The sequence below is a fragment of the Balaenoptera physalus genome, assembly GCF_965194825.1.
Source record: "Balaenoptera physalus genome assembly, chromosome: 1".
Classification (NCBI taxonomy): Eukaryota; Metazoa; Chordata; class Mammalia; order Artiodactyla; family Balaenopteridae; genus Balaenoptera; species Balaenoptera physalus.
In genome coordinates, this window is record NC_138882.1 from 62,400,467 (window position 1) to 62,418,638 (window position 18,172).

The 18,172-nt window shown below is 37.7% G+C and overlaps 1 protein-coding gene across 1 annotated transcript in view; it reads left to right on the top strand.

The window, feature by feature from the left end:
• The window catches only part of KIFAP3 (kinesin associated protein 3), a 152,386-nt gene that overhangs the window by 30,674 nt on the left and 103,540 nt on the right, over positions 1–18,172 (top strand). The window contains 3 exon segments of the mRNA XM_082439434.1: positions 5,268–5,367; positions 6,674–6,798; positions 8,973–9,071. Of these exon segments, the coding sequence (XP_082295560.1) occupies positions 5,268–5,367; positions 6,674–6,798; positions 8,973–9,071 (324 nt within the window).

Sequence of the window (18,172 nt, forward strand, 5' to 3'; positions counted from 1 at the left end):
TGCATTTGAGAAGAAAGTGTATTCTGTTGTGTTTTGGGTGGAATGTCCTATAAATATCAATTAAGTCCATCTTGTTTAATGTATCATTTAAAGCTTGTGTTTCCTTATTTACTTTCATTTTGGATGATCTGTCCATTGGTGAAAGTGCAGTGTAAAGTCCTCTACTATGATTGTGTTCCTGTTGATTTCCCCTTTTATGGCTGTTAACATTTGCCTTATGTATTGAGGTGCTCCTGTGTTGGGTGCATAAATATTTACAATTGTTATATCTTCTTCTTGGATTGATCCCTTGATCATTATGTAGTGTCCTTCTTTGTCTCTTGTAATAGTCTTTATTTTAAAGTCTATGTTGTCTGATATGAGAATTGCTGCTCCAGCTTTCTTTTGATTTCCATTAGCATGGAATATCTTTTTCCATCCCCTCACTTTCAGTCTGTATGTGTCCCTTGGTCTGATGTGGGTCTCTTTTAGACAGCATATATATGGGTCTTGTTTTTGTATCCATTCAGCCAGTCTACGTCTTTTGGCTGGAGCATTTAATCCATTTACATTTAAGGTAATTATCAATATGTATGTTCCTATTACCATTTTCTTAATTGTTTTGGGTTTGTTTTGTGAGTCTTTTTCTTGTGTTTCCCACCTAGAGAAGTTTCTTTAGCATTTTTTCTAAAGCTGGCTTTGTGGTGCTGAATTCTCTTAGCTTTCACTTGTCTGTAAAGATATTAATTTCTCTGTCGAACCTGAATGAGATCCTTGCTGGGTAGAGTAATCTTGGGTGTAGGTTTTTCCCTTTCATCGCTTTAAATATGTCCTGCCACTCCCTTCTGGCTTGCAGAGTTTCTGCTGAAAGATCAGCTGTTAACCTTATGGGGATTCCCTTGTGTGTTATTTGTTGTTTTTCCCTTGCTGCTTTTAATATTTTTTCTTTGTATTTCATTTTTGAGAGTTTGATTAATATGTGTCTTGGCGTGTTTCTCCTTGGGTTTATCCTGTATGGGACTCTCTGTGCTTCCAGGACTTGATTAACTATTTCCTTTCCCATACTGGGGAAGTTTTCAATTCTAATTTATTCACATATTTTCTCAGAACTTTTCTTTTTCTCTTCTTCTTCTGGGACCCCTATAATTCGAATGTTGGTGTGTTTAATGTTGTCCCAGAGGTCTCTGAGACTGTCCTCAATTATTTTCATTCTTTTTCTTTATTCTCCTCTGCAATACTTATTTCCACTATCTTATCTTCCAGGTCACTTGTCCGTTCTTTTACCTCAGTTATTCTGGTATTGATTCCTTCTAGAGAATTTTTAATTTCATTTATTGTGTTGTTCATCATTGTTTGTTTGCTCTTTAGTTCTTCTAGGTCCTTGTTAAACATTTCTTGTATTTTCTCCATTCTATTTCCAAGATTTTGGATCATCTTTACTATCATTACTGTGAGTTCTTTTTCAGGTAGACTGCCTATTTCCTCTTTATTTGTTTGGTCTGGTGGGTTTTTAACTTGCTCCTTCATCTACTGTGTGTTTCTCTGTCTTCTCATTTTTCTTAACTCACTGTGTTTGGGATCTCCTTTTCACAGGCTGCAGGTTTGTAGTTCCCGTTGTTTTTGGTGTCCGCCCCCAGTGGCTAAGGTTGGTTCAGTGAGTTGTGTAGGCTTCCTGGTGGAGGGGACTAGTGCCTGTGTTCTGGTGGATGAGGCTGGATCTTGTCTTTCTGGTGGGCAGGACTGTGTCCGGTGGTGTGTTTTGGGGTGTCTGTGACCTTATTATGATTTTAGGCAGCCTCACTGCTAATGGGTAGGGTTGTGTTCCTGTCTTGCTAGTTGTTTGGCATAGGGTGTCCAGCACTGTAGCTTGGTAGTCATTGAGTGGAGCTGGGTCTTAGTGTTGAGATGGAGATCTCTGGGAGAGCTTTTGCCATTTGATATTATGTGGAACCGGGAGTTCTCTGGTGGTCCAGTGTCCTGAACTTGGCTCTTCCACCTCAGTGTCACAGGCCTGACACCCAGCTGGAGCACTGAGACCCTGTCAGCCACACAGCTCAGAAGAAAAGGGAGAAAAAAGAAAGAAAGAAAGAAAATAAAGTTATTAAAATAAAAAATAATTATTAAAAATAAAAAAATTTAAAAGTAATAAAAAGAAAATAAAAAGGAAAGAAAGAAGAGAGCAGCCAAACCAAAACACAAATCCACCAATGATAACAAACGCTAAAAATTATACTAAAAAAAAAAAAAATGGACAGACAGAACCCTAGGACAAATGGTAAAAGCAAAGCTCTACAGACAAAATCACACAAAGAAGCATACACGTACACACTCACAAAAAGAGAAAGAGGAAAAAAAATTTATATCGTTGCTCCCAAAGTCCACCTCCTCAATTTTAGGATGATTCGTTGTCTATTCAGGTATTCCACAGATGCAGGTACATCAAGTTGATTGTGGAGATTTAACCTGCTGCTCCTGAGGTTGCTGGGAGAGATTTCCCTTTCTCTTCTTTGTTCGCACAGCACCTGGGGTTCAGCTTTGGATTTGCGTGTAGGTCTCCTGAGGGCATCTGTTCTTTGCTCAGACAGGACGGGGTTAAAGTAGCAGCTGATTAGGGGGCTCTGGCTCACTCAGGCCAGGGGGAGGGAGGGTTACAGAATGCGGGTTGAGCCTGCGGGCGGCAGAGGCCGGCGGGACGTTGCACCAGCTTGAGGCGCGCCGTGTGTTCTCCCAGGGAAGTTGTCCCTGGATCACGGGACCCTAGCAGTGGAGGGCTGCACAGTCTCCCGGGAGGGGAGGTGTGGATAGTGACCTGTGCTTGCACACAGGCTTCTTGGTGGCTGTAGCAGCAGCCTTAGCGTTTTATGCCCGTCTCTGGTGTCCTCCCTGATAGCCACGACTCGTGCCTGTCTCTGGAGACGGTTTAGGCAGTGCTCTGAATCCCCTCTCCTCACGCACCGCTAAACAATGGTCTCTTGCCACTTAGGCAGGTCCAGACTTTTTCCCGGACTCCCTCCTGGCTAGCTGTGGCACACTAGCCCCCTTCAGGCTGTGTTCACGCAGCTAACCCCAGTCCTCTCCCTGGGATCTGACCTCAGAAGCCCGAGCCTCAGCTCCCAGCCTCCATCTGTCCCAGCGGGTGAGCAGAGAAGTCTCTCGGGCTGCTGAGTGCTGGTCGGCACCGCTCCTCTGTGAGGGAATCTCTCCGCTTTGCCCTCTGCACCCCTGTTGCTGCACTCTCCTCCGTGGGTCTGAAGGTTCCCTTCCACCACCCGCAGTCTCCGCCCGCGAAGGGGCTTCCTAGTGTGTGGAAACCTTTCCTCCTTCACAGCTCCCTCCCACTGGTGCAGGTCCTGTCCCTATTCTTTTGTCTCTGTTTTTTCTTTTTTCTTTTCCCCTACCCAGGCATGTGGGGAGTTTCATGACTTTTGGGAGGTCTGAGGTCTTCTGCCAGTGTTGTAGGTGTTCTGTAGGAGTTGTTCCACATGTAGATGTATTTCTGATGTATTTGTGGGGAGGAAGGTGATCTCCTCGTCTTACTCTTCTGCCATCTTGAAGGTCTCTCCCCAGCTTAGTTATTGAATACTCCTTCTTTTCCCAGAGATTTGAAATGGCTTTTCTACTATATGCTGGCCATTTTTTTATTCATTTGATACTTCTTGAAAGCTTATTCTGTGCCAGATACTGTTCTCATATAGTCATAGATATGTTTTGATGCTTTCTTTTCTTTTCCATTGATCTGTTTGATAACTTCCATACCAATATCATACTGTTGTTGTTTTGTTTTGTACTTTGACTAGAGTTTTAGAGTATGTAGGAGAAATGTTCCAATTTGTTGAGTTCTTTTTTTTAAAGTGGTGTTGCTGGTCTTTGTACATTTTCTTATATATTGTTTTGAGATCACTTTATTATATTCTCTAAGAAAATCTTAACAGAATTTTAATTATGATTGCACTCAAATTATAAATTAATTTTGGGTTATATTTTGATCTGTTGTAAACTTTGTAATTTTCTTTTGGTTTATTTCTTCATAACCTGTGTATAATTCCTATAGCTGTATTTTTATTGAGACATTTTTCTGTTCTTTAGTAAAGAAGAAAAATGCTAAATTTGTGACATTGTAGTACATCATTTTCCAAAGTATATTCTAAGAAATGCTGTATCCTCTGGATTATAAGGATCAATGCCTTTGGAAATACTGGATTAAGCAAAGCTAAACCAGATTCTTTATTAAGTAGGACTTTTTTAGAGCTTTTGCATATTACCTATTTATTTGACTTCAGAATAATTTTGTTCAAAACCTGTATTATACCAGTGCTCTGTATTATGAATATGAATAATACTGTGAAATGCTATTATAGGGTGTTTTTCAGTTTGTATAAAAAATTCCTCACTAAGTGGATTAGTAATATACTGAATTCTTGTTGTTTCATAATCTGAATGGCCAGAAAGCTCAAATAAACTAAATACTTTCATTACCATAATAAATACTTACAATGCAGTCCACGAAGTACAATAGATCCTCAATGCCTGTTATAGAAAGTTGCATTATGATCACTATGTAATACACAGATATTTCAATTTTTAATGATTTTAAGATTTAGTCAGCCATGTAACAGTACTAATTTGAAACTAGTCTCATTACTTTATGTTTACTTAATGTATAGTAATTCTCATTAATCAATTCATTACCTTTTTCAGGAAAAAGATGTAACAGGGATGTTTATCAATCTACCCTAAAGCTAGTTTTGTGAAAAACTTTTTGCTCTATTTATGTCTGTTGGCATCAATTTAACATGACATTAAAATATTAGACTTATTTTTCTGTGTATAAGTTTTATTTGATTATTAATTTGCTTTAGTGAAGTCAGTGGTAGCCTGCTTTAAACTGCTCATTATTTTTTTAGACTTAATCTAGTTTTTCACTTATTCATGAACATATTAAATCAGATGTTAAAAAAAAACTGGCACTGCAGTAGCAAGTGGAAATGAAAATTAAGAAATAAATGGTTCGTTTTATTATTTTATTGTCACCCATAGTATACTTACTATGTTACTTTATTTAGATCATATTTTATTTTTCTATTTACAGTTAGACTTAAAGCTGCATGTTGTGAGTTTTAGTATTTCAGTTTTAAAAATAGCTTTCTGTGTTGGAAAGAAGCATCCTACTTTTTGTCCCAGTTCTATCTTAGCTTTGTTATTTATTGATAGTCGACATTTAAAACCAATTACCCTTTATATCAGAGGCAAAGTGAGTGATCATTTTTGTACATCCCCTTTTTCTTTAGAAACTGCCCTTGGTGCATTAGCAAGAGTCCTCAGAGAAGACTGGAAGCAAAGTGTTGAGTTAGCTACAAACATAATATACATCTTTTTTTGCTTTTCCAGGTAAGTGTAAAAATTAGGAAATAAAAGTACTGATCTATATCTATTTCTGTCTGTCTGTGTCATTGGTTTAGATAGTAGATCACTAGTTTTCTCAGTCTTCTTATGTATCTAACTACGCTCTGCCTCTAAACTTCTATTTCCGATTCTCTGTCCTCTTTGTTGTTCTCTCTTTCTTTCAGTCTACACTCACCAATGCATATACATGTACAGTAGGATAATATAATGGTTTAGAGTTTAAGAGTTATGGGCTCTGGAAATAGACTCTCTGGCTTTGAATCCAAGTCCTGCTGTTTATTAGCCGTGTGATCTTGGCTACATTACTTAACCTTTCTGTGCTCAGTTTCCTCATCTGTAATTGTGGATAGTAATAGGAGCATCCTCTTCAGGAAGGTATTAGAAAAAAGCCTGACCCAGAGTAAGTGCCAGTAAATGTTACTGTTTTATATACAGTTGATCCTTGAACAACATGGGTTTGAACTGCGTGAGTCCACTTATACATAGATTTTTTTCCACTAAGTATGTACTACCATACTACATGGTCCCCCAGTTGAAACTGTGGATGCAGAACTGCAGATATGGAGGACCCACTATAAGTTATACATTTTTGACGACACAGAGGGTTGGCACCCCTATCCCTTGCATTGTTCAAGGGTCAACTGTGTGTGTGTGTGTGTGTGTGTGTGTGTGTATACACAGTATATGTTTGCAAACACATACCTGTTATGTATTCATGTATTTTATTTATACACATATATTCTTTAGAAGGATACTTATTGAGACATTGTGAAAAGTTTCTGACTTTTCAGAAATTCTAGGGAATTTCTTACCTCTGTTCTAAAAATGTGCCAGCATTAGCAAATAAATATTTACTGAATAAATACTTGGATTAATAAATTGTCTAGGAAACATATATAAAACCTAATTGCTAATACTTCACTAGTTTATTTCCTGGTATCAGTTTTATTCAATAAGAGTACTGTTATATTATTAGTTTTGTTAGGTGGTAGTCTGAAATTTTATTTTGAGGGTATCTGAATAGTTAAAATGGTGGTTAATTACAAAAATGTGTTCTGTGTAATTTCTAACTTAAAAATAATTTCGTTTCAGGTAAGTGTTGTGTGTTAAAATATATTTAAAGTAATCTCACAATTTCAAGTCTTCCTAGTATACTGTGGGCATATTCATTTATTGAAATATGTATATCAAGTCTATTTTACATTGTTTGTACCAGTGTTTATCCAAAACAGATTTCCTGAAGCCACAAAATGTATTCCTTTAAATACATACTAAAAACTCTTCTTTAAAGCTTTTCTCAGTTTCATGGACTTATCACTCACTATAAAATTGGAGCTCTGTGTATGAATATCATTGATCATGAATTAAAAAGACATGAGCTTTGGCAAGAAGAACTTTCTAAGAAGAAGAAAACTGATATCCTTTGAAGCGGCATTTCACCCCACTGTTGCCTATTGCTGTGAGCTTTGGATGGAGAGGATTTTGTTTTGTTTGTCATTCACATTACTTGAAAAAATGCAAAAGTGTGCTGAAGGTTAAGATGAAGATTGAAATTATCAGAATGAATAAGTTTTACATGTACTTTTTAATCTTTTTACAACTTTGATTAGGTGATAAGCTAGAGGGAATAGATAATAGTGGTCCTGGATAACTGAATTGGTGAGTCTCTAAGTGACTGTGCTATTTTGTCCCTTAAGATCCTTTAGTTAGCTGAAGTCTGGCTCACCACTGTTGCTTATGTAGTTTTCTCTGTGTAATAAGGTGACTTTGATTGGAATGAGTGTGAATTTGGTGAAGAACATAGTTTTAAATTCTATTTTTCTAATTATTAAAAAAAGTATTTTTGGACTTACATACAAATTTGAGATGCCTGCAGAAGCATAGAACCTGTGAAAGGAACCTTAAAAAGAATCAATTTTAACCTTTCAATACAAGAATCTTTTCTGCAACTTCCCTTACAAATCGATTATTTAGTCTCTTTATCATGTCACTGCTTATTGATTTAGCTCATTCTGTGTTTTGACATTCTATTTATTATAATGGTTTTTTGCTTAGTGTACTAAAGTCTACTTCCCAATAACTTCTATCCCTTGATTCTAATCTTGCATACTGAAGCAATATAGAATAAGGATATTTTCTTCAATATCACATTTCTTATATATGAAGATATTTGTCATATTTCTTCTACAACTTTAATTCTAAATTGAAGGCCCTGGCTTATTCATATCTGTCTAATATGACATGTTTTGCAGATGACAAGTCATATTGGTAACTTTCCTTTGAACCCAATATTTATTGATCTCTTTTAAAAAGTAAAAATATTATTTCTGTTGTGCCCAATATCTCATGTTTTTTACCTCCCCTTCGTGGAATACCCAAGGCACTATAAAAATACACCCTCACACACACACACAGATTTGACTTTTCTTAATTAGGATCTTTATAGGTTTAGACAATTTTCTCTATGTGCTTTAAGCTTCTGACATCTAGATTGGTGTTGACTTAAACCATATGGAAAACTCAATAATCCTGGAGACTTCAGGTCATTTCTTGAGTCCCAAGTTTCCTGAATGTACCTAAAATTCATTGAAACTAAGGCAGGGGGGATACAGAGGAACCACTAATGGGACTTTTAGTAATCATTAATTTATACTTTGTGATTGCTTAGTGACAAGAACTGATCTTTTAGGATATATCATATTCCTATAAATATTAGACACCACTGAATGTAAGATACACCATTATTTATGAACCACTGCGAAAGGAAAAAGATGCTTCCAATTAAAACTATGACATATCATGGATTATAAGATATATTCAAATTCTGGAGATGTTAAGATGTGCAAAAAATGTGTCTCAGAATCAGTGGGTTACAATAATTGAAGGAATATAAAAATGACCTATCAGAATTTTGGCCATTTCTCCTAAGATATTACTATTTTATTAAGTCTTAAGTTTCCTTGTGTTGTGATGCAAGTAGCATTCCACAAGGGGGATGTTTTTGAGTGCTTGGGGATCCTGAATTCATACTGAAGTAATTGGTTATTTCTGCAGGTGTCCAAGGGACTATTTGGGGGTATAAGATATAATTTTTAAATTTTGTTTTTCTCTAACTTTGGGATATTTCTCTTTTTGTATGTAGTCTGAAGAGGGTGCTAAAAAGCTTTAGATATAATCAACGTCCTTTCAATATACTAGACATCTGTCCGAAGTGGAATTCACTATTCTTATTAACTAAATCATTCTTTAAGGCTGTAACCGTTTTGATTCATGGACCTATTTTTTAATCTGGTGAAAGTTAGAGACTTGTGCACATACATAAAATATTTACATACAATTTCTGAGGATTCAAGTACTTGGTGAAGCCTAAACATGTGTTCACCCAAGGTCTGCAAGCACATCCTCAAGCACTTGGTTAAGAAGATCTGTTATAGCACAATTGTGCAGGGAATAATATTTTAATTAAACTATTGGTTACAGAAAATAACTGGATAAAATTGCACATAAAATTTATTAGCACTGTTCTTCATAGTATTTTTCATTAGGTTTTCTTTGCTTCAGTGAATATGGATGATCCTTAACTTGTTTACTTGATGAAGACCCTGAAAACCAAACCTTGAGAAAAGATTATGAAAAAACCTTTAAAAAATACCAGGGGCTTGTGGTAAAACAGGAACAGCTCTTACGAGGTATGAATACCTAAGCAATGAGAACGCAACAAAGTTCTTACTATACATTCAGCTTGTTCTATTTTTGTCAGATAAATAAAGCTAATACCAGACTAATTGAAAGTTCTATGAATTTTAATGTACTACAGAATCTTCTGTCTTTAGCATTGATAATGATGTTTTAAATTTCACTGCACTATCTTTCTACCAAAAGGCCCCATTCAGCTCTTAAATGTATAAATTACATTCTTGAAATTGTATTAATCAGAAAGGATTTTTTAATCCAATGTATGGCCTTTTCAATAATAAGAATCTTGTCTCTCAAACCCTGCTATATGTATCTTATATGGTGACAATTTTGTTGCTTTCCTAGGAAATAGATGTAAAATTTTTCAAAATATTTCTCTTTAATAAAAAATAGTCTCCTCTTTCTGGGGTTTGTGAGAGATTTAACAGTTCGATAGTATGGTTTTTCAGTTATTGATAAGATGCAAAATCTTATGTTGTTAGTAAGAATGATGTGGGACTTTTAAGTGTGCATTCAATTCCTGCTTTGTAGCTGACTATTGATTTTTTCCCCCGGCTTTATTGAGATATAATTGACATATAACACTGTGTAAGTTTAAGGTATACAGTGTAATGGTTTGATACAAGTATATGTTGCAGAATGTTTACCACAGTAAGATTACTTAACAAATCCTTCTCCTCACATAATTACCATTTTGTTGTTGTTGTTGTTTTTATGGTGAGAACATTTAAGATCTGTCATAGCACCATTCAAGTATACAGTACAGTATTTTTACCTGTAGTCACCACGCTGTATATTAGATCCTGGAACTTACTCATCTTATAACTGAAAGTTTGTACTCTTTGACCACCGTCTCCCCATTTCCCCCACAACCCAGCGTCTGGTAACCATCAATCTACTCCTCGTTTCTGTGAGCTCAGCGTTTTTAGATTCCACATATAAGCATATAAGTGAGAACATACATCATTTGTATTCCTCCGTCTGACTTATTTCATTTAGCATAATGCCCTCAAGATCCATCTTTGTTGTGGCAAATGTCAGAATATCGCCCTTTTTAATAAACAAGTAATATTCTATTTTATATATATTATATATAATATATAAGTAATATACATTATATATTTTATATAATATTTTATATAAATATATATATCACATCTACTTTATCCATTCATCCATGTATAGACACTTAGGTTGCTTCCACATTTTAACTATTATGAATAATGCTGGAGTGAACATGGGAGTGCAGATATCTCTTTGAGATCGTGATTTTATTTCCTTTGGATATATACCCAGAAGTAGGATTGCTGAGTCGTATGGTAGTTCTATTTTTAACTTTTTGAGGAACCACCATACTGTTTTCCAGAGTGGCTGCACCAGTATATAGTCCTGTCAACAGTACACCAAGTGTTCCCTTTTCTCCACATTTGCCAGCATTTATCTCTTGTCTTTTTGATAATAGCCATTCTGACAGATGTGAGATTGTATCTCAGTGTAGTATTGATTTGCATTTGCCTGATGATTAGTGATGTTGAGCATTTTCATGTGTCTGTTGGCCATCTGTACGTCTTCTTTGGAAAAATTTCTATTCAGATCCTCTGCCCATTTTTTAATTGAGTTGTTTGATTTTTCGATGTTGAGTTGTGTGAGTTCTTTGTGTATTTTGGATATTAACCCCTTATTGGATATATCATATGCAAATATCTTCTCTCATTCTGTAGGCTGCTTTTTCATTTTGTTGATAGCTAGCTTCCTTTGCTGTGTAAAAGCTTTTTAGTTTGATGTAGTCCAATTTGTTTGTTTTACTTTTGTTTCCCTTGCCTGAGGAGACATATCCAAAACATTATTGCTAAGGCTGATGTCAGAGAGCATACTGCCTATGTTTTCTTCTAGGAGTTTTATGGCTTCAGGTCTTACATTTAAGGCTTTAATCCAATTTGAGTTTATTTATTTTTTTAACATCTTTATTGGAGTATAATTACTTTACAATGGTGTGTTAGTTTCTGCTTTATAACAAAGTGAATCAGTTATACATATACATATGTTCCCATATCTCTTCCCTCTTGCATCTCCCTCCCTCCCACCCTCCCTATCCCACCCCTCTAGGTGGTCACAAAGCACAGAGCTGATCTCCCTGTGCTATGCGGTTGCTTCCCACTAGCTATCTATTTTACGTTTGGTAGTGTATATATGTCCATGCCACTCTCTCACTTTGTCACATCTTACCCTTCCCCCTCCCCATATCCTCAAGTCCATTCTCTAGTAGGTCTGTGTCTTTATTCCCGTCTTGCCACTAGGTTCTTCATGACCTTTTTTTTTTTTTCTTTATTTCCATATATATGTGTTAGCATACTGTATTTGTTTTTCTCTTTCTGACTTACTTCACTCTGTATGACAGACTCTAACTCCATCCACCTCATTACAAATACCTCCATTTCATTTCTTTTTATGGCTGAGTAATATTCCATTGTATATATGTGCCGCATCTTCTTTATCCATTCATCCGATGATGGACATTTAGGTTTCTTCCATGTCCTGGCTATTGTAAACAGAGCTGCAATGAACATTTTGGTACATGACTCTTTTTGAATTATGGTTTTCTTAGGGTATATGCCCAGTAGTGGGATTGCTGGGTCGTATGGTAGTTCTATTTTTAGCTTTTTAAGGAACCTCCATACTGTTCTCCATAGTGGCTGTATCAATTTACCTTCCCACCAACAGTGCAAGAGTGTTCCCTTTTCTCCACACCCTCTCCAGCATTTATTGTTTCTAGATTTTTTGATGGTGGCCATTCTGACCAGTGTGAGATGATATCTCAATTGTAGTTTTGATTTGCATTTCTCTAATGATTAATGATGTTGAGCATTCTTTCTTGTGTTTGTTGGCAATCTGTGTATCTTCTTTGGAGAAATGTCTATTTAGGTCTTCTGCCCATTTTTGGATTGGGTTGTTTGTTTTTTTGTTATTGAGCTGCATGAGCTGCTTGTAAATCTTGGAGATTAATCCTTTGTCAGTTGCTTCATTTGCAAATATTTTCTCCCATTCTGAGGGTTGTCTTTTGGTCTTGTTTATGGTTTCCTTTGCTGTGCAAAAGCTTTTAAGTTTCATTAGGTCCCATTTGTTTATTTGTGTTTTTATTTCCATTTCTCTAGGAGCTGGGTCAAAAAGGATCTTGCTGTGATTTATATCATAGAGTATTCTGCCTATGTTTTCCTCTAAGAGTTTGATAGTGTCTGGCCTTACATTTAGGTATTTAATCCATTTTGAGTTTACTTTTGTGTATGGTGTTAGGGAGTGTTCTAATTTCATACTTTTACATGTACCTGTCCAGTTTTCCCAGCACCACGTATTGAAGAGGCTGTCTTCTCTCCACTGTATATTCTTGCCTCCTTTATCAAAGATAAGGTGACCATATGTGCATGGGTTTATCTCTGGGCTTTCTATCCTGTTCCATTGATCTATATTTCTGTTTTTGTGCCAGTACCATACTGTCTTGATTACTGTAGCTTTGTAGTATAGTCTGAAGTCAGGGAGCCTGATTCCTCCAGCTCCATTTTTCATTCTCAAGATTGCTTTGGCTATTCGGGGTCTTTTGTGTTTCCATACAAATTGTGAATTTTTTTGTTCTAGTTCTGTGAAAAATGCTACTGGTAGTTTGATAGGGATTGCATTGAATCTGTAGATTGCTTTGGGTAGTAGAGTCATTTTCACAATGTTGATTCTTCCAATCCAAGAACATGGTATATCTCTCCATCTGTTTGTATCATCTTTAATTTCTTTCATCAGTGTCTTATAGTTTTCTGCATACAGGTCTTTTGTCTCCTTAGGTAGGTTTATTCCTAGATATTTTATTCTTTTGGTTGCAATGGTAAATGGGAGTGTTTTCTTAATTTCACTTTCAGATTTTTCATCATTAGTGTATAGGAATGCAAGAGATTTCTGTGCATTAATTTTGTATCCTGCTACTTTACCAAATTCATTGATTAGCTCTAGGAGTTTTCTGGTAGCATCTTTAGGATTCTCTATGTATAGTATCACATCATCTGCAAACAGTGACAGCTTTACTTCTTCTTTTCCGATTTGGATTCTTGTATTTCTTTTTCTTCTCTGATTGCTGTGGCTAACACTTCCAAAACTATGTTGAATAATAGTGGTGAGAGAGGGCAACCTTGTCTTGTTCCTGATCTTAGTGGAAATGATTTCAGTTTTTCACCATTGAGGACAATGTTGGCTGTGGGGTTGTCATATATGGCCTTTATTATGTTGAGGAGAGTTCCCTCTATGCCTACTTTCTCTAGGGTTTTTATCATAAGTGGGTGTTGAATTTTGTTGAAAGCTTTCTCTGCATCTATTGAGATGATCATATGGTTTTTCTCCTTAATGTTAGAAAGGTTTTTCTCCTTAGTGTTAATATGGTGTATCACGTTGATTGATTTTCGTATATTGAAGAATCCTTGCATTCCTGGGATAAACCCCACTTGATCATGGTGTATGATCTTTTTAATGTACTGTTGGATTCTGTTTGCTAGTATTTTGTGGAGGATTTTTGCATCTATGTTCATCAGTGATACTGGCCTGTAGTTTTCTTTCTTTGTGACATCTTTGTCTGGTTTTGGTATCAGGGTGATGGTGGCCTCGTAGAATGAGTTTGGGAGTGTTCCTCCCTCTGCTGTATTTTGGAAGAGTTTGAGAAGGATAGGTGTTAGCTCTTCTCTAAATGTTTGATAGAATTCGCCTGTGAAGCCATCTGGTCCTGGACTTTTGTTTGTTGGAAGATTTTTAATCACAGTTTCAATTTCAGTGCTTGTGATTGGTCTGTTCATATTTTCTATTTCTTCCTGGTTCAGTCTCAGCAGGTTGTGCATTTCTAAGAATTTGTCCATTTCTTCCAGGTTGTCCATTTTATTGGCATAGGGTTGCTTGTAGTAATCTCTCATAATCGTTTGTATTTCTGCAGTGTCAGTTGTTACTTCTCCTTTTTCATTTCTAATTCTATTGATTTGAGTCTTCTCCCTTTTTTTCTTGATGAGTCTGGCTAATGGTTTATCAATTTTGTTTATCTTCTCAAAGAACCAGCTTTTAGTTTTATTGATCTTTGCTATTGTTTCCTTCATTTCTTTTTCATTTATTTCTGATCTGATCTTTATGATTTCTTTCCTTCTGCTAACTTTGGGGTTTTTTGTTCTTCTTTTTCTAATTGCTTTAGGTACAAGGTTAGGTTGTTTATTCGAGATCTTTCCTGTTTCTTGATGTAGGCTTGTATTGCTATAAACTTCCCTCTTAGAACTGCGTTTGCTGCATCCCGTAGGTTTTGGATTGTCGTGTTTTCATTGTCATTTGTTTCTAGGTATTTTTGATTTCCCCTTTGATTTCTTCAGTGATCACGTTGTTATTAAGTAGTGTATTGTGTAGCCTCCATGTGTTTGTATTTTTTACAGATCTTTTCCTGTAATTGATATCTAGTCTCATAGTGTTGTTGTCAGAAAAGATACTTGATACGATTTCAATTTTCTTAAATTTACCAAGGCTTGATTTGTGACCCAAGATATGATCTATCCTGGAGAATGTTCCATTAGCACTTGAGAAAAATGTGTATTCTGTTGTTTTTGGGTGGAATGTCCTATAAATATCAATTAAGTCCATCTTGTTTAATGTATCATTTAAAGCTTGTGTTTCCTTATTTATTTTCATTTTGGATGATCTGTCCATTGGTGAAAGTGGGGTGTTAAAGTCCCCTACTATGATTGTGTTACTGTCGATTTCCCCTTTTATGGCTGTTAGTATATGCCTTATGTATTGAGGTGCTCCTATGTTGGAGGCATAAATATTTACAATTGTTATATCTTCTTCTTGAATCGATCCCTTGATCATTATATAATGTCGTTCTTTGTCTCTCGTAATAGTCTTTATTTTAAAGTCTATTTTGTCTGATATGAGAATCGCTACTCCAGCTTTCTTTTGATTTCCATTTGCATGGAATATCTTTTTCCATCCCCTCACTTTCAGTCTGTATGTGTCCCTAGGTTTGAAGTGGGTCTTTTGTAGACAGCATAAATACGGGTCTTGTTTTTGTATCCATTCAGCCAGCCTGTGTCTTTTGGTGGGAGCATTTAACCCATTTACATTTAAGGTAATTATCAATATGTATGTTCCTATTACCATTTTCTTAATTGTTTTGGGTTTGTTTTGTGAGTCTTTTTCTTGTGTTACCCACCTAGAGAAGTTTCTTTAGCATTTTTTCTAAAGCTGGCTTTGTGGTGCTGAATTCTCTTAGCTTTCACTTGTCTGTAAAGATATTAATTTCTCTGTCGAATCTGAATGAGATCCTTGCTGGGTAGAGTAATCTTGGGTGTAGGTTTTTCCCTTTCATCACTTTAAATATGTCCTGCCACTCCCTTCTGGCTTGCAGAGTTTCTGCTGAAAGATCAGCTGTTAACCTTATGGGGATTCCCTTGTGTGTTATTTGTTGTTTTTCCCTTGCTGCTTTTAATATGTTTTCTTTATATTTAATTTTTGATAGTTTGATTAATACGTGTCTTGGCGTGTTTCTCCTTGGGTTTATCCTGTATGGGACTCTCTGTGCTTCCAGGACTTGATTAACTATTTCCTTTCCCATATTAGGGAAGTTTTCAAACTATAATCTCTTCAGATATCTCTCAGTCCCTTTCTTTTTCTCTTCTTCTTCTGGGACCCCTATAATTCGAATGTTGGTGCATTTAATGTTGTCCCAGAGGTCTCTGAGACTGTCCTCAGTTCTTTTCATTCTTTTTTCTTCATTCTTCTCTGCAGTAGTTATTTCCACTATTTTATCTTACAGGTCACTTATCCGTTCTTCTGCCTCAGTTATTCTGCTATTGATCCCTTCTAGAGTATTTTTTAACTTCATTTATTGTGTTTTTCATCGTTGCTTGGTTCCTCTTTAGTTCTTCTAGGTCCTTGTTAAATGTTTCTTGCATTTTGTCTATTCTATTTCCAAGATTTTGCATCATCTTTACTATCGTTATTCTGAATTCTTTTTCAGGTAGACTGCCTATTTCCTCTTCATTTGTTAGGTCTGGTGTGTTTTTACCTTGCTCCTTCATCTGCTGTGTGTTTTTCTGTCTTCTCATTTTGCTTATCTTACTGTGTTTGGGGTCTCCTTTTCACAGGCTGCAGGTTCATGGTTCCTGTTGTTTTTGGTATCTGTCCCCAGTGGCTAAGGTTGGTTCAGTGGGTTGTGTAGGCTTCCTGGTGGAGGGGACTAGTGCCTGTGTTCTGGTGGATGAGGCTGGATCTTGTCTTTCTGGTGGGCAGGTCCGCGTCTGGTGGTGTGTTTTTGGGGTGTCTGTGGCCTTACTATGATTTTAGGCAGCCTCACTGCTAATGGGTAGGGTTGTGTTCCTGTCTTGCTAGTTGTTTGGCATAGGGTGTCCAGCACTGTAGCTTGCTGGTCATTGGGTGAAGCTGGGTCTTGGTGTTGAGCTGGAGATCTCTGGGAGATTTTCGTCGTTTGGTATTACGTGGAGCTAGGAGGTCTCTTGTGGACCAGTGTCCTGAAGTTGGCTCTCCCACCTCAGAGGCACAGCCCTGATGCCTGGCTGGAGCACCAAGAGCCTTTCATCCACACGGCTCAGAATAAAAGGGAGAAAAAATAGAAAGAAAAAAAGAAAGAGGATAAAATAAAATAAAGTAAGATAAAATAAAGTTAATAAAATAAAAAATAAAAAATAATTATTAAGAAAAAAAGAAAAAAATTTTTAAAGTAAAAAAAAAAACAACAAAAAAACAAAAAACGGATGCACAGAACCCTAGGACAAATGGTGAAAGCAAAGCTATACAGACAAAATCTCACACAGAAGCATACACATACACACTCACAAAAAGAAGAAAAAGGGAAAAAATAATATATCTTGCTCCCAAAGTCCACCTCCTCAATTTGGGATGATTCGTTGTCTATTCAGGTATTCCACAGATGCAGGTACATCAAGTTGTTTGTGGAGCTTTAATCCGCTGCTTCTGAGGCTGCTGGGAGAAATTTCCCTTTCTCTTCTTTGTTTGTACAGCTCCCGTGTTTCAGCTTTGGATTTGGACCCGTCTCTGCGTGTAGGTCGCCTGAGGGCGTCTGTTCTTCGCTCAGACAGGACGGGGTTAATGGAGCAGCTGCTTCGGGGGCTATGGCTCACTCAGGGTGGGGGGAAGGAGGGGCACGGATGCGGGGTGAGCCTGCAGCAGCAGAGGCCAGCATGACTTGCAACAGCCTGAGGCGCACCGTGCGTTCTCCCGGGGAAGTTGTCCCTGGATCACGGGACCCTGGCAGTGGCGGGCTGCACAGGCTCCCGGGAGGGGCGGTGTGGATAGTGACCTGTGCTTGCACATAGGCTTCTTGGTGGTGGCAGCAGCAGCCTTAGCGTTTCATGCCCGTCTCTGGGGTCCGCGCTGATAGCCGCGGCTTGCGCCCATCCCTGGAGCTCGTTTAGGTGGCGCTCTGAATCCCCTCTCCTCCTGCACCAGGAAACAAAGAGGCAAGAAAAAGTCTTGCCTGTTCGGCAGCTCCAGACCTTTTCCCGGACTCCCTCCCGGCTAGCTGTGATGCACTAGCCCCTTCAGGCTGTGTTCACGCTGCCAACCCCAGTCCTCTCCCTGCAATCCGACCGAAGCCCAAGCCTGAGCTCCCAGCCACGGAGGGTGAGCAGACAAGCCTCTCAGGCTGGTGAGTGCTGGTCAGCACCGATCCTCCGTGCGGGAATCTCTCCGCTTTGCCCTCCACACCCCTGTTGCTGCGCTCTCCTCCGTGGCTCCGAAGCTTCCCCCCTCTGCCACTCGCAGTCTCCGCCCACGAAGGGGCTTCCTAGTGTGTGGAAACCTTTCGTCCTTCACAGCTCCCTCCCACTGGTGCAGGTCCCGCCCCTATTCTTTTGTCTCTGTTGTTTCTTTTTTCTTTTGCCCTACCCAGGTACGTGGGGAGTTTCTTGCCTTTTGGGAGGTCTGATGTCTTCTGCCAGCATTCAGTGGGTGTTCTATAGGAGCAGTTCCACCTGTAGATGTATTTCTGATGTATCTGTGGGGAGGAAGGTGATCTCCACGTCTTACTCTTCCGCCAACTTCTCCTCTCTCT